The sequence below is a fragment of the Mauremys mutica genome, chromosome 2 (genome assembly GCF_020497125.1).
Source record: "Mauremys mutica isolate MM-2020 ecotype Southern chromosome 2, ASM2049712v1, whole genome shotgun sequence".
Classification (NCBI taxonomy): Eukaryota; Metazoa; Chordata; order Testudines; family Geoemydidae; genus Mauremys; species Mauremys mutica.
Window position 1 is genome coordinate 25120231 of NC_059073.1, and position 20885 is coordinate 25141115.

Genomic DNA, 20885 nt, shown 5'->3' on the forward strand with positions numbered 1-20885 from the left:
TGTTGCCTGTCTCTCTGCGGTCAGACAACGAACTTCGCTGTTGGGGTTCGAGTCCCTGACACCATTTCCCTGATGCCTGTGCACTAAGGCAGTGGTTCTCAGTCAGGGGTCTGGGGCCCCTTGGGGGGCCTCAAACAGGTTTCAGGGGGTCCACCAAGCAGAGCCAGTGTCAGACTCACTGAGACCGAGGGGAGAAAGCTGAAGTCCTGCTGCGTGGCGCTGAATCCTGGGGATCTGAGCCCTGCCACCAGGGGCTGAAGCCAAAGCAACTTAGCTCTGTGGAGGCCCTTAGGCAACTGCAGTACTTGCTACCCCCTAACACGGGCCCTGGCTTCTATAAGCAGAAAACCAGCTGTTGTGGCACAGGTGGGCTGTGGAGTTTTTATAGCACGGGGGGCTCAGAAAGAAGAAGTTTGAGAACCCCTGCACTATGGTAAAGTCCCCTCCCTACCTGTGCACATGGTGATATGCGGGTTCCCTAATCATAGAAGATTAGGGTTGGAAGAGACCCCAGGAGGTGATCTAGTCCAACCTCCTGCTCAAAGCAGGACCAACACCAACTAAATTATCCCAGCCACAGCTTTGTCAAGCCAGGCCTTAAAAACCTCTAAGGAGGGAGATTCCACCACTGCCTCCCTAGCTAACCCATTCCACTACTTCACCACCCTCCTAGTGAAATAGTTTTTCCTAATATCCAATCTAGACCTCCCCCAACTTGAGACCATTACTCCTTGTTCTGTCATCTGCCACCATTGAGAACAGCTGAGCTCCATCCTCTTTGGAACCCCGCTTCAGGTAGTTGAAGGCTGCTATCAAATCCCCCCTCACTTATCTCTTCTGCAGACTAAACAACCCCAGTTCCCTCAGCGTCTCCTCATAAATCATGTGCTCCAGCCCCCTAATCATTGTCGTTGCCCTCCGCTGGACTCTCTCCAATTTGTTCATATCCTTTCTGTAGTGGGTTTTTTTTCCAAAACTGGACACAATACTCCAGATGTGGCCTCACCCGTGCTAAATAGAGGGGAATAATCACTTCCTTCAATCTGCTGGGAACGCTCCTACTAATCTTGGATGCTGGTGGCTGATGCTAATGCAACTCTTAACCTTACCCAACCCGCAGGGGATAAAAGAGAAAATGGTGCGAGGCCCACGTGCCTCTGAGCGCGGTTCCTATTCTGCCTGTGACCATGCGTGGCCACACAGACCCCGTGGGCCGCCCTGGCAAAGCCTCGGACTACAGCTCCCAGCATGCAACGGGGCATGGAAAGGGCTACCGTTCCCAGGATACAGAGCATTGCATGCTGGGAGTGGTAGTCTCCGCGTCCGACACCCCCCCATTGGCAGAGGAAGGTGTGTTGCATGCCGGGAGCTGCAGTCCCTGGGGCGCAGTGCCTGACCCAGTGCCCTCAGACTGCTCCGTTCCCACCAGCCTCTCGGCTTCCCCCCCCCCCCCCCGCCATGCCAGCGCCGCCTCTGGAGCGCCCTGCCCGAATCCGAGATGGCTACCGCAAGCCCGGGGTGGCACTCTAGCTGCCGCCAGTGCCTCTCTATAGCCAGGGCGGGACTCTCTAGCCAAGTCCTCCTTGACTTTTGCCCGACACCCCATCAGGGGAGGCCCTCCAGCCGCGGCTCCGCGCTTCTCTATGGTCCCCGTGGGGGAGCCCGCGAGCCGGGCGCCGCGCCGCCTTCTGGCCAGGCGCTGCTGGGGACGCTCTAGCCAGGGCTTTAGCCGCTCCCGGCCGGGGGGCGCTCTAGCCGGAGACTCTGTGGCCAGGGAGGCGATGGAGCTGGCGCTGGGGTTCGAATTCGAGGATTCGGTGTTTGCCCAGAGCAGGGACAGGGGCCGGGGCGGCGGCTGCGCGGCCTACACCGCCAAGCGCTGCGAGCCTCAGGTGAGGGGCGGCGGCTCGCGGGAGCCCCCGGGCCGGGCCCACGGCGAGCTGGGAGACTGGGCTGGGGCACTTGTATGGGCGGGGGGGCTGGGTTGGGCTGACTGTTAGGGGGCTGGGGGGAGTGGGAGTTGGGCTGGGGGGCACTGTTAGGGGGCTGGGGGGAGGTGGAGTTGGGCTGGGGGGCACTGTTAGGGGGCTGGGGGGCACTGTTAGGGGGCTGGGGGGAGTGGGAGTTGGGCTGGGGGGCACTGTTAGGGGGCTGGGGGGAGTGGGAGTTGGGCTGGGGGGCACTGTTAGGGGGCTGGGGGGAGTGGGAGTTGGGCTGGGGGGCACTGTTAGGGGGCTGGGGGGCACTGTTGTGTGGGCAGTGGGAATTGGGCTGGGGGGCACTGTTGTATGGGCAGTGGGGGGCCATGTTATGGTTGCTGCCTGTCGGGTTTACCCAGACAGTCAAGTTTTTAGCTTCTGTGACCGGGTGCCATTTAAGGAAAGTCCAGTTGAATACGGGACCTGGCAGTGTCCAGTGAGATGTATTGACTGGACACCAACAGTCTGGTTACCGCAGGGCAGGGGGAGGCTCCAGATCATTAACCAGCACCAGCTCCTTCTCAGCAGGGGGAGCCCATCTTAGGGGGGAGGGATGCGGAGACGTCCAATGAGCAACAGGATGGGGGTTTAGAGGAAGAGGTGGAGCAGGAGTAGGGCCTGCAGGGTCTGGTTAACAACAATTAGAAAGGTGGCAATTTTAAGGACTTGTTGTTGTACAGGCAGTGGGGGCTGGGCTGGGGAGAAAGTTTTGGGAGGGTACCGTGTGTGTGCGGGGAGAGGCTGGGTCAAGTGAACTGTTGGGGGGCTGGATTGAGGGGCACTGTTGTGGGGGGACATTGTGGGGAGGGGCTGGGCCAGGGCACAGTTGAGGGGGGTGGGGTTCTTGCAGCACCTAGACTTAGGGTGACCAGATTACATGAACAAAATATTGGGACACATGGGGGGCAGGTCCGGAGTGCCGCCGAAGCAAAAACAAACAAACAAACAAAAAGCCGAGCCGGAGCACCGCCGAAGCGGGACAAACGACTGAATATCAGGACGGTCCCAATTTTATCGGGACTTTTGGTCACCCTACCTAGTCTAAGTGAGAGCAGAATGGGGCCTGCAGTGTTCACCCATGTGCATTAGACCTGTATCCATTTCTTAGATTGTAAACTCTTTGGGGGTGGGGCTTTTTGTTCTGTGTTCGTACTGCACTTAGTTCTATGGGGTCCTGGTCCATGATTGAGGCTCCTATGGTAATACAAATAATAATCCATACAGTTTTTTATGGTGTCCAAATGGTAAAATGAGTGCTGATGGCAGATAGTCCTCTTTGGCTTGGAGAGTTGTCTTTAAAGTGTTTCTGAGTTTAGGTCATTTGTCTACTACTCTAAAATAAATATATAGCGGCATGTACATTTAAAACACACACCCCTCCACCCACACCCTACCAAACCAAAACTCTCCATTGAACACATCCTGAGGAGAGGATGAGAGAGAGAATGAACCACACGTGGCGAATGTTAGTTATGGTGCTTAAGGCACTACTGGAAGATGCTCAGATACTGTGGTGGTGAGAATGGTTTAAGAATCTGTCAAATAGAATAGTCATGCTTCTATGGCACTTTAGAAGGAGCAGAACTTTGTGAAAACTTTTCAGTGGCATGTCTCTAATCTTTCTTGGGGGTGGGGGGAAGTGAAAATGACTATGAATGCAACATTAAAATTGAGAAAACCAAGAATGTGAATCAGGAAATTGAAAAGTTTAGATTTCTACTCTATTTGTTGACCGTACACTTCAGCCTGCCAGTATTTAAGATATGCTATAAAACAGGGTTCTTACCAAGGAATCCGGGGCCCCCTAGGCAGTTGCAAGCAGGTTTCAGAGGGGTCCACCAAGCAGGGCCAGAATTAGATTCTGGGGCCTAGGGCAGAAAGGCGAAGACCACTGCCTGGGGCTGGAGCCCCGAGGCCTGCCACCAGGGGCTGAAGCTGAAGCCTGAGCAATGTAGCTTTGCGGTGGCTCCTGTGGCATAGGGCCTCAAGCAACTGCCCTGCTTGCTATTCTCTAACACTGACCCTGGCTTTTGTATGCAGAAAAGCAGTTGTTTTGGCACTGGTGGGCCATGGAGTTTTTATTGCATGTTGGGGTGGGGCTCAGAAAGAAATAGGTTGAAAACCTATAAAATCTATAAAATACATAGGCTATGTAACATACCTGAGATAAATTGCTGTTGAAACAGCAACTTTTTTATTTACTTATTTTTTAGATGTCTGGGTCGCAATCTTAACTTTATAATACCATAAATGTTTGTATTTAATGCAGTATTATCTTTACCCATTATGGTGAACTTACTTGTTTGTGAGCTTGGTGTGTTAGCTTCTAAATCGGGTGGGCAAACGTTTTGGCCAGAGGGCACACCTGGGAATAGAAATTGAATGGTGGGCCATGAATGCTCACAGGGTTGGGGTTGGAGTTGGGGTGTGGGCTCTGGTTGGGGGTGCAGGCTCTGGGGTGGTGCTGGGGATAAGGAGTTTGGGGTGAAGGAGGGTGCTTGGGTTGTTACCAAGGGGTTCTGCAGGCGGGAGGAGGATCAGGGGTTCAGAAAGGGGTGCAGGTTCTGGCTGGGGCTGCAGGCTCTGGGGTGGGGCTGGGGATGAGAGGTTTGGGGTGCAGGAGGGTACTCCAGGCTGGGATTGAGGGGTTTGGAGAGCGGGAGGGGGTTCAAGGGTGGGGCAGTGAGTTGGGATGTGGGGAGAGGCTCAGGTGTGCAGGCTTCAAGCAGCGCTTACCTCAAGCGGCTCCTGGAAGCAGTGGCATGTCCCTTCTCCAGCTCCTATGCGGAGGCACGGCCAGGCAGCTCTGCATGCTGCCCCATCTGCAGGTACCGGCCCTGCAGCTCCCATTGGAGCACCAGAGGGGGCCATTGGAGTGCGTAGGAGCCGGAGCAGTGCCATGCCACAGCTTCCGGGAGCCACGTGGAGCGGCCCTCGGCTAGAGCACTGGAGCGGGGCCATGCTGCCGCTTCTGGGAGCCGCATCGTGCAGCCCCTGACCCAGCACCCCAGCTGGAGCACTAGAGCGGGGCAAGCCCCAGACCCTGCTCCCCAGCGGGAGCTCTTGGTCCGGCTTAAAATGGCTCACAGGCCAGATCCGGCCCATGGGCTGTAGTTTGCCCACCCCAGTTCTAAATATAATGGCTGCCCTGGCCCTCATGCTGTCTCCACTTACAAATCTACTGCTGTGTAGTCTCATCCTGAAATACTCTACTCAGTCCAGATGCTGGTGGTAGTTGTTGTAAACTGCTTAATAGTCAAGTTGAAAATCATAGCTTCAGTTTCCACAATACATTTGAATATTTTCCTTTGTGTTTACAGTGGTTTTGTGAGGATGCAAACAGCGAGGATGATGTTGAAATTCTAACTGCCAAAAAGTTCAGAGGTGATTTGGCATACAGACAACAAGAGTTTCAGGTATTTTCATGGATCCAGTACTTTCTGCGAAACAGGGATATAAGTCAGATTGAGGTCTTGGATAATTGAAGCTTTCTGCATCAACAGCTTGAATGTTTATGTCCTGTAGTTCTTAAAGGGAACCTCAAGCAGATAATGCTCAAAACTTGAAATATAGCAGGTTCCACTTAAAACAGACTGGGTCCAAATGAAAAATGGTTTCTGTAATCAAATATATTTTGTAAGGCTTGACTTACCAGCTGAGTTATAGAACAGATTTCTCCAGATGTTTTCTGATACCCCATTTACATCAGTGATAGTTGAGATTGTTCATAAGTCTGAAGGCTTGGGTTTAACACTTGTTATATTCCTCATCCTTATTAATAATTATACATAATAAAGAAATTCACCGTTTCCCTCCACACACCCCTTCCAAAAAACAGCTCACACCCATTTTTTTCAAAGTACTTGGCAGGTCACCTTAAACAAAATAAGTTGTTAATTTCAAATTCCTATCCATTCAGATTAGCTGTAATTATGGTGCATATTCAAGTTATAGCTTTTGATCTTTTTCTTTTACTTCTGCTTAGTCCTATATTCTGTTGCTTTTCATTTTAACTTTTATTTTTGCAAACATCTACTAGAAAGCCCTGTATGAGTACTCAAGCTGCTTGCTGCTGTTACCTTCCAGTAACGTTGCAATGAGAAGAGATGTCCAAGAGGGCCAGGCTCGGTGTTTAGCTCACCTAGGAAGGCACCAGGAGGCTCTGGATATTGCAGAAAAACTGGTTAGTTATGCAGTTCTTCCCCCCCAGCCCCCACAACACCTACACACCCACTCTACCATGATCAGTACCATTTTTTTTTTTTTACACATACTGTTTTCTGGAAAAATTTCTTTCTCCTGTAAAATAACTCCTTTGTGTGAGCTCAGTGCAAAGAATGTTTGGTAAGGGAGAGTGATTGTCGCTATCTATCTAAAAACACTTTGCCACAAAAGTGGTGGTGGTGGTAATCTTAGAGAGGAGTAGAATCTTGCTCTACTGGCCATGATTAATGTAATTAAGAAAGGGAGTAAATGAATAGTCCATACTTTTTCACCGTAAGTGGCACCCCCAATTTGAACACCCCTCTTACTCCCAAGCATTTACTACCAACCCCTTCCACACAGCTCCAAAAATCTTACCCCGAGCAGAGTTCTGATCCTGTAAAAGGAGAAGTGCCATGAAGTCGACTAGGGATTTTGCTTTTGCTATTGTTTTATGCGGAAGGCACTCAGATACTGTGTCGATGGGTGACAGTATAAAACTATTAAAAAGATTAAGTGATGATAAAATTCAAGGATGATACTGTCAGGTTGGGATAAGGCACCACTTAGGGGAGTGCATTCTTTGAATCTACTGTGGCTGATTGCACATAATTATATCAGATTATCTTAAAAATATTTAACAGAATTTGGTTAATTAATTTTGGAAATCATAAGCGGAGGGAGGGAGGGATTGGTACATCACTGGAAAAATATCTTCCTGAATAATGACTGCGTCCATTCTACTGTGTTTAATCTGTCATAATTTGTTTCTAGAGAAATGGGGCAACTAACACAGATCATTTAACAACTGTCCTCAACCTGCAGTTTGCCATTTATTGTCGCCTGAAAAATATAGAGAAAAAGATCACATGCCTACAGCAACTGATTTCCTTACATCCTTTTAACCCATGGAACTGGAAGCTACTTGCTGAGGCTTATATGAGCTTTTTACAGACTCTGCCTCCATCATTCATTTCAGAAATGAAACATCTTCAATGCAAAGATTGTACTGCAAATGACCACGTTTTCCAAACCTCACCAGGACTGTTTGGAAAAGAAATGAACCTTCAGGGTCACAAAACACTCAGCGGGAGACAAGACGTTTGGTCAACACTTTCTACAAAAACAACCAGAGACAACTCAGTATCTTACAGCGATAGCCACATGGTAGAGGGATCCCTCCATATCACAGAAGAATGTGAAACACGGGACAAAATGAAACATGCTACCTTTGAGTTCTGGGGACAGGAAGCATTGAAAGATGTTTGGATAAAGGCATGTGCCTCCTTTGTTAGAACAAGGTAACTAAATATATAATTAAAGGGTAACCTTAACTACCCTTAGTCCAAAAGGATTTTTTTTTAAATGTAGTATTCCTAAACCTTAATATCAAAATTTGACATTGTCAATTTAAATATTTCTTTCATTGTTGCAAACACACACACACATTGTACTATTGCAAGAGAACCAGAAAATAAAACTGACCAGTCTGATTTCACTGTGCAATCTGAGTTAAATGCAAAAAGCAAACCATGCTTGTGAATGGATGAAATGTAAACTAATTCAGTTTTTTAAGTTCTTTGCCTTAATACTCTAAAGTGATGATATATATTCTCAACAGTCTTTTTTAAAATGATTTTATATGGAAAGTTTCCCATACTTACACTACTAATACTGTGTTATTTCAGTGGTAAGGCTGCTTTTAGTTTTGGAATTCATGGTACAGCAACAACTTGAGAGGGATAGCTGACTTCCTTTCTGGTGATGCAGCCTGTCTTATTTGCTTGCAGCTTAGATAGCTTAGAGAAAAATGAATTATTTTTATAATTCACCAGTTTGCACGATGGATGAGGTTGAAAAATAAATGAGTTCTGTGACAGTTGACTGAAGAGAAAAAACTGAATTGCATAACTGTTTCTCTTCTCCCTTTCTTCCCCCCACAACAAACAAAACCCGAAACGTGTGTGTGTGTGTGTGTGTGTGTGTGTGTGTATATATATATATATATAGTCTCTTGTCTGGCGAAAAAAAATTCCCTGGAACCTAACCCTCCCCACCCCCTTACATTAATTCTTATGGGGAAATTGGATTCACTTAACGTCATTTTGCTTAAAGTCGCATTTTTCAGGAACATAACTACAACGTTAAGCGAGGAGTTACTGTATTAAAACTACATTCAAGGTAAAGATAAGCTGTGCATCATGTTTCATGCACAGAGTTCAGTATCAGATGTTTGTAAACACTATAATTTTACTCTTTGTCCCAGTTTCTCCAAATGTTGTAGTTTATTTTTAGATATACACACATCTGCATATTAAATCTCTCCCTAGGTGAAATTCATCCTTGTGCCGAGTGCCAGCGCAAGGCCTATGTCCAATGGAAGTCGCACTGCATTCTTAGGCTTTTCTGGGTTTAAGTGAGACATAAATGGTGCATGGGTCTTGACTGGCCCTCTACATGGGGTGAATTTCTCCTTGGGAGAGATGTTCCTATGAATTTCACCCCCCAGCGAATAAGGTTCTGTACTAAAACTGTGGACTTTTTATAAAATCCCCACTTCAGAATGACACGGTGGGTGAAGTGTAATATCTTTTATTGAACTAACTTCTGCTGGTGAAAGAGCTTGTCTATAAATGCACTAAAAGCATTATGCTGAGGGTTGCAGCACTTCCCCTGAAATGGATACATGTAGTTCTAAAATCTTTTACAATTGTGAGGACTGGTTTGTGTGGAAATGAGTATAAACTCGCGAGATTCTTCAGAATCTAAGGTGCCTTTTTGTCTTAAAACTGAAGTTTCTGTCTCTTCTGTTTACAGCGATATCTCTATATGTAGCAAGATGCTGCTTTCTTGTTAAGTCTGAAATCAGACATTGAGCACAGGATGTACTCTGAAGCTGGGTATCTCGTATCAAATCATGGTGTATCCCGTATCATGGTGTTGAGCATAATATAACCTGCACGGATTACAGATTTCTCCTTTTTTCTCTGCTTCCCTGGTTAAAAATCCCAAGAAAAACAGTTTGTTTTAAAACAGTACTTTAAAAGTCTTGATTTTTGTGCTGTCTTTTTAATATTTTTGACAGTCAGCACTTCTCTGAATTGGCTGCATATTTTCACTGAGACTTTCTACTTTCAGGCTTTTACTTCAGATTACACAATTGCAACAGTCATCCTTTGCTTTGGATCAGAATTTAAAGGTTCAACAGGAAACTGAAGACAAAGTAAAAGGTTTTGGTTTAAAGGAAGAATCCTTGTTATTGATTACTGAGGTGAGTGTACCATTTCATTGTGAAACAAGAGTTCATAAACGCTGTCTTATATTGATCCACTTAGTCTGCGGAGATTTGTCTAATGGAAATGTTCCGGGGGATTGGGGAGGGGGCATTATGTAAGCACCGACTCTTCAGACTTACATTTGCAGGTACTCTGAAGAGGTGCATGTTGATTTGAGGTATTCTGTTATTACCTGCTTGTTTTTGCTTTGATTAGGATACAGGTTTCATTTTAAGAAAAATGTATGCAGGAGAGAAAATTATAAACATGCAACAAACTGAGAACGCATGGAGTTTTATTAAACACTCCAATTTCTTATTAGTTTTTCAGAAAACCAAACTGAAACTTCCCTGCAATAATTATTTTAACAGTATTAATTTTTGTCGTCTTATTCTGTGTACTAGGTTCTACACTAGTTTTAGATGGTTCCGTAAGAGCGGGTATATATTCCATGTCTGAGCTCATAGAGATTACAAACATGTAGCCTCAAAGATAGATTTTGTGGCGTTGAGCTCAAGACACATTGAACTCAAGGAGAATCTCCTTTTGCTGTCACTAGTAGGGCTTTATACTTTTTATTTAATCAGCCACTAAAAGGCAAGTCCATTGCAAGCTGACACATTAGAGCAGGACTGATTCCATCCATTAGAGGGCAGTAGTACGCAGATTATCTAGTACATTACAAAGAAATCTGGGACAGGAAATGACTCCGTTCTCATGCATTTCTTGGTATAATTCCCGACTTCCTGGAAAATCAGAATATTGCTGCTGCTGCCATGTGTGAATTACTTGAATTTATATTTGGCAGTGAGGTTTCTCACTTTCATCCTGTGAGCAAAAACACCAACATCAGAGCACAGCCAAGACCAACTGAGAGGAGTATTGCAGCTATGACACATGGGCCTTCAGTGTCCCATTCTTGTTCATCTACTGCATTGTGCAACAGTTTGACCATGAGTTGGAAATTTTAGCTTGTAGAAAGATGAGGCCCTGAAATATAAACTCTTGTGTCAGAGGCCTAGTCTGAGACCTGAATCCTGGACCAAAGTACTTTCAGGCACTGCTAAGCAAAAGCTGGGCTGTGAGCCAGAGGAAGGCCTCACTCACAGAAATTGGCGAGAAGAGGGTTGTTAGAAGCAGGTGAATTTACACATCAGCGCTAATAAGAGGAACTTGTGCCAAGATGGCACCTGGACAGCCCGATACAAGGACACTCCATAAACATAACAAGGAACAGGCAGGTGCATCTTAAAGACAGGACAGCATAATGGATAGATCTGTTTGTCTGGAACAACATGATCAAAGGGGAGACAGCACCCTAATGAGCCAAGAGGCTATACCTCAATATGTCAGTAGTGATCAGTAATCTGTCCTGTAACTGTATAAAAGTAGGTCCCGGAGTGCACATCTTTGTCCAGCCTAGGGGGCAGTGGAGTGTCCCGCCACTGACTGAGCTATGTCCATTGCCAGGGGGCACATATTCATAGTATGTTCTGTAGAGTCTATAGGAAACTATTACTGTGCTTCGTTTAACAACAAACCTGGCTCGGGTTCCTTCGTACCTTACTAGAGTCTGTGGTCTTTGGGGGTTCTCTCGGGGTTTGCTGTGTCAGCTATCTGCGCAGAGCCGGCGCAGCACACAAAGAAAACACGCACGCAGCTGACTGTTATCATCACTGAACAAGAGCAGAGCACCACACCAGTAGCTACTGACAACATAGCTTGGTTGTATTATTAGTGTTCTTAGATGTAAGTATGTTTGTTTACTGTAGAATGTATTATTTTCGCTGCTGGTAATTTTTCTGTTTTTTTTTCTTCCCCCTTTTTATTTCACCTGCAGGTTATGGGGGAGGATCTCATTCCAGAAAAACTGAAAGAGGATGGTCAGGGAGAGATAAAATGTGTAGGCCCTTCAGCACTGACATCCTTGGTAACTACATCAGCTATAGAATTTGAAGGCAAATGGTTCAAAAAGCTCCAAGACAGTTTGTCACTTTGACAGACAATTCTTCCCAGATATATATATCCAGCATAAGTAATTTACCGGCTATTGTATTTATTTTTTTTTATCTTCTCTACCTCTAATGATGATGGAATAAAGTTCATATTACTTTAAAAATAAAGTGTGTCTTGTAAGAACATATATTGGCTGCATTTATAATCATCAGTCTCCTTGCATACTTGTTGGCTTTTTCTTTCTGTGCTACAGCATTTCCAATAGACGTAACAGATCCGGGTTAAAACTGGCCCACGGCAAGTGACATTCTCAGCCTTCAAAGGCATATTGCAACACTGAACATCACAAAGTTTTACTTTTTGGGCACACCTCACCTAGGATTTCTTTGCAGCTCTGAAGTCCTTAGGGGAATCTCACCGCAATATCTAGCCTGAAATTTCTTCAGTATCTGGTTTTATCTTGCTGTATTTAGAGCTGTGGAATTAGCAGTTTCTTATTTTAAAATCTGGTGGGTATGTTTTTAAAATTAATATTTCTTTATAAGTAGAGAGATTTCTACTATTCAAATTCAGATAGCTGGGAACCTTAATATATTAAGTTGTATTCAGAGCATTTTCAATAAGGAGCAACTCTTGACTTTCTAAAAATGTAATGCTAAAATGTCCCTTCTAGTCTGCACAGTGAGTCTCTCCAAGACTAATGGGTTTTCTGTACAAGTGTAGAACTCACTATACATCTCCACTTTTGCTTGTGCAGAGGGCTCAGAGTAATAAGCTTCTGAGGCTATACATATTGGAGAGAACTTAGTCTGATAGTATCCTCTGTGAAATTGTGCAAGAGAAAAATGCAACGTTGATCCTACTGCAAACCAGTTCTCTCGTCTGTACAGATTTTTCATGTTAAACCTTCAGTTTATAATGAATCCAGACACCTGTTTGCTGTAAGTTTAAAAGCAGTGAAATTACATGGTTTGGACTTGTTCTGTGCTTTGGAAAAGGCAGAGATCTTTATTTGGTTTTCTCTGATCAACATAGTTTGCATTCCAGGCAACCAAGGTGTGCTCTTAATTTAAAAAAAAAAAATTATTCCCTACTCCTCTTCAAACATTGAATGTATTCTGTTCTCATTAACTTTTCATTAGCTGTTACCAAATCAAAATTTACTTTTTCAGCATAATGATTTTGTCGTCTTGTGGATTTTCCTTATCTTGTGCTTGCCTTTCTTTTCAATGTACTTAAAGAATGCTGAAGCTTTTAAAAACAAATTCACTGGACTGTAATCCCACACTCAAAATCACGCTTCCCTGCTAATTTTAAATGGAATTCAGAACTTTAAAACAATTGTTCAGAGTTGTCTGTAATGCTCAGTAATCATTTGTGTTCAGTAAAAGTTAAATATTGGGCTTCTCCAGGGGGGGAAAAATTGCCTCCCTGTCATATCAAATTACTTATGGTGGTTTTGTAACTTAATGTTCTTAAACCACATCCTGGGCAGCCTGTTATGAAAGGTATTTGTTTGGCAAGAATACTTAAATATAACCAAGTATTCCTTTCAGTCATGTGTGTTCTTTACTTTTAGAACACTTTACTGGGCTCTTTTAAAGAGGACACTGAATAAACTGATGCTTACACACAACTATATGTACTTCATAGACTGTCAGTTTCTACTTTTGGATAGGAAGATTTACGGAAAGCTAGTTACAATGGTTCTAAAGTGATCGTTGCATGGGAGCGCAATCTAACTATATGCTTTTTAATACTGTTAATAAGCATTTGAATGCAGTGATTCTGGTTTCTGGCAGACATAACCAGTTCACTGCCACAATTAGCAGAGTTGGAGTGGAGTCTCAGGCTCATGTAAACACCACTTCTCCTCAAGCAAATGTGAGTGGTGTGTCAGTATCTTTATCGGGCTTTGCTGAAAGTTGGGACACTTCTGCAGCTGCTTGTAATTACATGTGCTGTTGATCATTGGCCAGTTTAGCTTGTGGGAGCCTGTTTAGGATTTTTGGCTTTATTTATTGCTGAAATTGTAAACTGTAGTCCCCGGCTTATGATTTCACAGTAACAAGGAAAATTGTTTATCGATTTGCTTACCAGGAAGAGTTCCCAAACCATGCTCCATCTCCTCAGAAAATCCTGTAAATATACAGGCCTTCCAAAGGGTGAAGCAAGTTCTAGAGTAGAAGGACCTCTACTGTATAGCCAGCCTCCTGCTGTCTCAGCAGATTTCTACTGCACCAAAAAACATACGATGCAGGACCCAAGTCAGTAAAAGATTAACTTATAAAACTTTGAGTTGGAAGTGGAAATAAATGTAAAGCCACTACAGGCTTTAGAGACCTAAGCCTAGAGTGTAAGCTTGTTGGGCTAGGGCTTGTCTTCTAATAAGTATTTACACAGTTGCTAGCCCTGACTGGGTCTCTTAGGTAATATAAATACCAGAACACAGGTGCAATAAGCTCGCTCTGGCAGCTGCATTTACACTAACTGAATTACAAAGCTGGCACTACCAAAATATTTTATTGACCCCTTTGGCACATCTCTATTAAAGATATGAACAGAACACATTTGCACCCTAAGTAGACCAATAGGCTATATGGGCTTAATCGATTTCAGTGGAAATAAAATTAATTTTTCATTCAGTTTTGGTTATGACTGTATAGAAACAAGTTATGCTATTGGAAAAGATGGTACAAGGCGCACAAGTTGAGAGGAAAGGAATAAGCAAAGCATTGCTCACAAAGGGAGTTTAATGGAGGTCTCTAAAATCTGTTTTACAAAGAGACTAGGTTATGGTTGTCCTGATGGCTATTTGTAGATAACAGAACTAGGTGTCAATGAAAATCAAATAAAAACAGATGCCACAAAATGTTTTTGCTATATACAAAAAATTGCAGTTTTAGTCAGTGGCTTATCAACACAGTTCTGTGCTCTAGTCATTATCATAGATGTTAGTGGTGGAAGAGGACCAAGATGGTTAGAGACCATCTTCCTGCTAGTACAGGACTATTCCCTGCAGTACATTTTCTAGTGTTTTGTCGATTTTGCTAGGTAAGGGGCTTCCTGAGGGAGTTTGTTCTACAACTAACGCAACTCATTGTTGGGGGAAATTTTCTGATCACTCCCTTTCCTTGCACCACCTCAAACAATTCCATTTCTTCCTTAGTGTTTATACTCTACAAATGCTTGAAGATCTTACTGCAAAAATCTATTGCCTAGTGTTACTTCTGGGGGAATTCTGCACTTCTGCGCATGTGCAGAATTAATGTCCTCTGTAGATTTGTTTTTTCTCCCCAGAAAATAGATTCTCCCAGAGAGTCACTGCAGTTACACCTTTTGCCCTCCAGTAGCGGCTGTGGTGCCCGAAGAGAGGGCAGCTGGCTGCGGTCTGGAGCAGCCAGGCTCGGAGAGGGAGAAAGAGAGACTGTGTTCCTCACAGCACTCTGCCCATGGGGCCAGGTGAAGGGACATGGGTCTGCTGGGGGGTTCAGAAGGGCTAGTGGGGGGACAGATTGGGGAAGGGGCACACGAGCTAGTGGGGTAACAGCATTGAGCCAGGGGCTGAATGGGGGTTGGGATGCAGGGCCTCATGAGAATGTGGAAGTGGGGGTGCAGGGCTATATGGGGACAGGGTGGAGGGTGGTGGCTGAGGGGTGGTGCAGGGGTGTGGAGGGAGGAGGGGTGGCTGAATGGGGGTGCAGAGATGTGAGGAGGAGGGAGCAGGGACATATGGGTACAGGGATAGATGTGCCTGAATGGGAGAGGCTGGGTGTCAGTCAGGGTCTGCATGGGGGAGGCTCCCCTAATCCCTAACCATCCCTCCCTCCCTGCCCCCCAAACACAAACAAACGTACATTCCATACTTCTCCCACGCACACTCAACAACATTCTGGGTTCAGTCCCAGGCTCCTGCCTAGCAATTACTTCCCTCTCCCCCAGCTCCTCCATTACCCCTGACTCCCCACAAGCCTTTGCACTGCTTCTGAGGGATGCAGGAAATGTGTTTGTATTGTAGTTTAAATGAATTATTACTCAAAGTTCTGTATTCATATGCCTAGTAAGGAATCCATTTGTCAAAAAACATTTCCTGAATCTTCTTTTTCTGTATTGTTACATACTTGTGACAGGTATTTTGAAATAAATTATCAAAATAATTGAAACTGCCATGATTATATTATTTTGACAAAATATGCAGAATTTTAAAATATTGTGTGCGGAATTTTTAAATTTTTTATTTTGCAAAAATTTCCCCCAGGATTTACTAGTGTTTTGGGGTAGATGGGGAGTTGAATAGAATGTCCTTGTATGCCGCCTGAATTTCCTTATGATTGTTTTATGCCTTCCTCACAGTTATGGAAACTTCCATCATTTCCAAGGATTCTTTCAAATATAGGATATGCCATTTTGGGGCATGATCTCTAGAGGTGCTTAAGACCTGTAATGGCCGCTGACGTCAATCAGAGTTAGGGTACGTCTACACTACGGGACTATTCCGAATTTGCATAAACCGGTTTTGTAAAACAGATTTTATAAAATCGAGTGTGCGCAGCCACACTAAACACATTAAATCGGTGGTGTGCGTCCATGGTCCGAGGCTAGCGTCGATTTCTGGAGCGTTGCACTGTGGGTAGCTATCCCGTAGCTATCCCATAGTTCCCGCAGCCTCCCCCGCCCCTTGGCATTTCCGGGTTGAGATCCCAGTGCCTGATGGGGCAAAAATCATTTTCGCGGGTGGTTCTGGGTACAGCCTCACCCCTCCCTCCCTCCCTGACAGCGGCAGACAACCGTTTCGCGCCTTTTTTGCTTGGTGAACCGTGCAGACGCCATAGCACAGCAAGCATGGACCCTGCTCAGCTCCATACCGCAATCGTGGATGTTTTAAACACCTCGCGCACTCTCCTGCAGTATATGCTGAACCAGGACCTTCGAACCGAGGCGAGTAAGAGGCGGATACGGCAGCGCGGCGATGACAGTGATGAGGACGTGGACACAGAATTATCTCAAACCGCGGGCCCCGGCGCTTTGGAGATCCTGATGGTAATGGGGCAGATTCTATCCATTGAACGCCGATTTTGGGCCCGGGAAACAAGCACTGACTGGTGGGACCGCATTGTGTTGCAGGTGTGGGACGATTCCCAGTGGCTGCGAAACTTTCGCATGCGTAAGGGCACTTTCATGGAACTTTGTGACTTGCTTGCCCCTGCCCTGAAACGCCATAATACCAAGATGAGAGCAGCCCTCACAGTAGAGAAGCGAGTGGCGATAGCCCTGTGGAAGCTTGCAACGCCAGACAGCTACCGGTCAGTCGGGAATCAATTTGGAGTTGGAAAATCTACTGTGGGGGCTGCTGTGATGCAAGTAGCCAAAGCAATCACTAAGCTGCTGCTACGAAAGGTTGTGACTCTGGGAAACGTGCAGGCCATAGTGGATGGCTTTGCTGCAATGGGATTCCCTAACTGTGGGGGGGCGATAGATGGAACCCATATCCCTATCTTGGCACCGCAGCACCAGGGCACCCAGTACGTAAACCGGAAGGGGTACTTTTCAATGGTGCTGCAAGCACTGGTGGATCACAAGGGACGTTTCACAAACATCCACGCGGGATGGCCAGGGAGGGTTCATGACGCTCGCGTATTCAGAAGCACTACTCTGTTTAAACGGCTGCAGCAAGGGACTTACTTCCCAGACCAGAAAATAACAGTTGGGGATGTTGAAATGCCTGTCGTTATCCTGGGGGACCCAGCCTACCCCTTGATGCCATGGCTCATGAAGCCATACACAGGCAGCCTGGACAGTGGTCAGGATCTGTTCAATTACAGGCTGAGCAAGTGCAGAATGGTGGTGGAATGTGCATTTGGCCGTTTAAAGGCGCGCTGGCGCACATTACTGACTCGCTCAGACCTCAGCCAAACCAATGTCCCCTATGTTATTGCTGCTTGCTGTATTCTCCACAATCTCTGTGAGAGTAAGGGGGAGACCTTTATGGCGGGGTGGGAGGCTGAGGCAAATCACCTGGCCGCTGATTACGCGCAGCCAGACACCAGGGAGATTAGAAGAGCACACCAGGAAGCGGTGCGCATCAGAGAAGCTTTGAAAACGAGCTTCATCAATGGCCAGGGTACAGTGTGACTGCTGTGTTTGTTGATGAACACCCAACCCCCTTGATTGACTCAGTCCCTGTAAGCAACTCCCCCTCCCCCTTCGAGTACAGCTTACTTATGCAAATAAAGTCACTCTCATTTAAAAAGCATGAATTCTTTATTGATTCATTATAAAAAGAGGGAGAGAAGTAAGGGTGTGCTTTGGGAGGAGGAAAGGAGGGATGGAGAAGGCCATTAAAAAAATAAAATTCAGAGTAACGACATCCTTCTGGTTGGGCTGTCCACGGGGGTGGAGTGGGCGGGTGCACGGAGCCTCCCCCCACGCGTTCTTACACGTCTGGGTGAGGAGGCTAAGGAACATGGTGAGGGGGGAGGGTGGTTATACAGGGGCTGCAGCGGCACTCTGTGATCCTGCTGCCGTTCCTGAAGCTCCACAAGACGCCGGAGCATGTCAGTTTGATCACGCAGCAGCCCCAGAGTTGCATCCCGCCACCGCTGATCTTCCTGCCGCAACCGCTGATTTTCCTGCCGGTCTTCCTGCCGCCACCTCTCATCTCGGTTGTCCCTCCTGTCCTCATGTTCACTGGCCTCTTTCCTGTAATTTGAAACCACGTCCTTCCACTCATTCAGATGACCTCTTTCATTGCGTGTAACTTCCATAATATCCGAGAACATCTCATCTCGCGTCTTCTTTTTCCTCCGCCTTATCTGTGCTAGCCTTTGGGATGGAGGAGGGACGCTTGAAATATTTGCAGCTGCATGAGGGAGATAAATATTTAGAAAGATACATTTTACAGAACAATGGTTATACTCTTTCACAGTGAAAAGCACTATTCACCTTACATAGCACATGTGATTTCCCTACAAGGTCGCATTTTTCATCTTAATAGTGCCTGCTTGCAGCTCTTGGGTTACAGATCTCAGACACAGGTCCAGGCATCAGGATTCAGCTTGCATGCGGCCATGGTAAGCCACTGTCTCAGTGATTTACCCCTCCCCCCCCAACGCATGGCTAATACCACGCTAGCTCCCTGCTAATCAACAACCTTCCCCCTCCCCCCCACCCACTGCTTGTCCGGTAGCTTGGGGAAGATCGCCTCGCCGGTGACCAAACAGAAAAGATCATCGGCATTTCACTCCTCCCCTCCCCCCGCTTCGCTACGTGCAGGAAAGTGTTTTTTTTAAGCTGCTGCATTCCACGAACCCAGTAGAAAAATGGCCACCCCCCTTACTTAAATTCCTGATTTCTAACCAGGTTATCCTGAACGATATCACTTTGCTGAGGATAACAGAACAAGATAAAGAGCGCATGCTTCTTGAATGCCAGCAGTCACCGGGACCATACGCCGCTATGCTTTGCCACGCAATGATACCTGATTACTTGCTACATGCATGGCATGGTAAAGTGTCCTACCATGGTGGGCGGAACAAGGATGCCTTGCCCAGAAACCTTCTGCAAAGGCTTCTGGAGTACCTACAGGAGCGCTTCATCGAGATGTCCCTGGAGGATTTCCTCTCAATCCCCGGACATGTTAACAAACTTTTCTAAGTAACTATACTGTCTGCGAATGCGTCCCAAGTCCTCAGGGCAAATCAATCATTAAAAAAGGCTTGCTTAAAAAACACTGTTTGCTATTTGCAAAGGTACACTCACCAGAGCTCCCTTCCATGGCGTCATTCTCTGGAATAGTTGCTTGTGAGGGCTGGGAGCAGGGTAATTCCGTCAGGGTGATAAAAAGCTCCTGGCTGCTGGGGTTCACGGAGTGCTGTGTGCTCTCTGCGAGGTCTTCCTCTTCTTCTTCCTCTTCATCTTCCCCGTCTGACATGGCAGAGATTACAACCCCCACCTCGGAATCCACGGTCAGGGGTGGGGTACTTGTGGCGCAGCCCCCTAAAATTGCATGCAGGTCATCATAGAAGCGGCATGTTTTTCGACCTGCTCCGGACCTTCCGTTTGCTTCTTTGGTTTTCTGGTAGGCTTGTCTGAGCTCCTTAACTTTCACTCTGCACTGCACGGAGTCCCTGCTGTGGCCTTTATCCGTCATAGACTTAGAAATTCTTTCAAATACTTTTTCATTTCGTCTTTTGGAACGCAGTTCTGTTAGCACTGAATCCTCTCCCCATATAGCGATCAGATCCATTACCTCCCGAGCGGTCCATGCTGGGGCTCTTTTTCGATTCTCAGGAGACTGCATTGTTAACTGTGCTGATGAGCTGTGCGTGGTCACCTGTGATGATGAGCTCTCCACGCTGTCGAAGCAGGAAATGAATTTCAAAAGTTCGCGGGGCTTTTCCTGTCTACCTGGCCAGTGCATCCGAGTTGAGAATGCTGTCCAGAGCGGTCAGTGGTGCACTGTGGGATAGCTCCCGGAGGCCAATACCGTCGATTGCGGCCACACTAACCCTATTCCGATATGTTAATACCGATATTAGCGCTACTCCTCTCGTCGGGCAGGAGTACAGAAACCGATTTAAAGAGCCATTAAAATCGATATAAGGTGCCTCCTAGTGTGGACGGTTGTTGCGTTAAATCGGTTTTAGGCTCCTAAAACCGATTTAAACGCCTAGTGTAGACCAGGCCTTATAGACACACAGCATCTCTTGACTGCCAATTGCTGTCTATTTCATTATCCTCTCATTTAACCAAATGACCACTGGGAGAATTTTGAAGATCCATGCACTTATAACAGATTGAGCCCTTTAAGCCTAATATCTGTCAGGTGTGTGATTGGTAAGATTTTGCTTTCAAACCGTCCATCTCCTTTACTGCACATCATTTTCCAGTCTGAATCTATGCAAATGTTTTCAAGGTAAAATTGTCCTCTAGAAACGAGTCTCTCCTAAATGGGAGGTTTCAGTTTCCAATTGTGTAACTACCGGTAATTGTGGTGAGGAGAATAGGTGGCACTGGGCTAAGGGGTTAGAAAGCTTTTTATGTACAGGTTAATGGACTAAAGCTAGCCAAAGGTGATGGTAACAACTTTCAGTTACTATCTACTGGCTTCTGGTGACCTGTGTAACATGAGCTGGTGGTCTCAGTCCAATTCATAGTTGACAGGTGTGACATTCTGTACCTTGGGGGAACACCCAGCACCCCCATGTTCATCCTTATAATATGATTGTGTGGTATCCGATGCAAAGTTTGTCATGTCGGGTGTCATTGGAAGGCTCCTGATGCACTGAGCATTGTTGTTATAGTAATGTTACAGGTTCTAATTTCATGTATAAAGTTATGAGGCTGAAAATGTGTCCTTATGGTTTAAAACAAACAGGGCAGTTCACACCTCATCAGGGCATGTATGGGACAAACCCAGTTCATCCTCTCAGGAACAAAGGACACTGGCCTAGGCAGCAACAAAGGATCTGTT

The 20885-nt window shown here is 46.0% G+C and overlaps 1 protein-coding gene across 1 annotated transcript; it reads left to right on the forward strand.

The window, feature by feature from the left end:
- Nucleotides 1-1428: 1428 nt before the first annotated feature.
- C2H8orf76 (chromosome 2 C8orf76 homolog) lies at nucleotides 1429-11564 on the forward strand. Its single transcript, XM_045008201.1, has 6 exons — nucleotides 1429-1892; nucleotides 5300-5395; nucleotides 6019-6162; nucleotides 6957-7483; nucleotides 9321-9453; nucleotides 11298-11564. The coding sequence occupies exons 1-6, from the start codon at nucleotides 1644-1646 to the stop codon at nucleotides 11454-11456; spliced, it is 1308 nt and encodes a 435-aa protein (XP_044864136.1). The 5' UTR covers nucleotides 1429-1643; the 3' UTR covers nucleotides 11457-11564.
- The last annotated feature ends 9321 nt before the right edge of the window (nucleotides 11565-20885 follow it).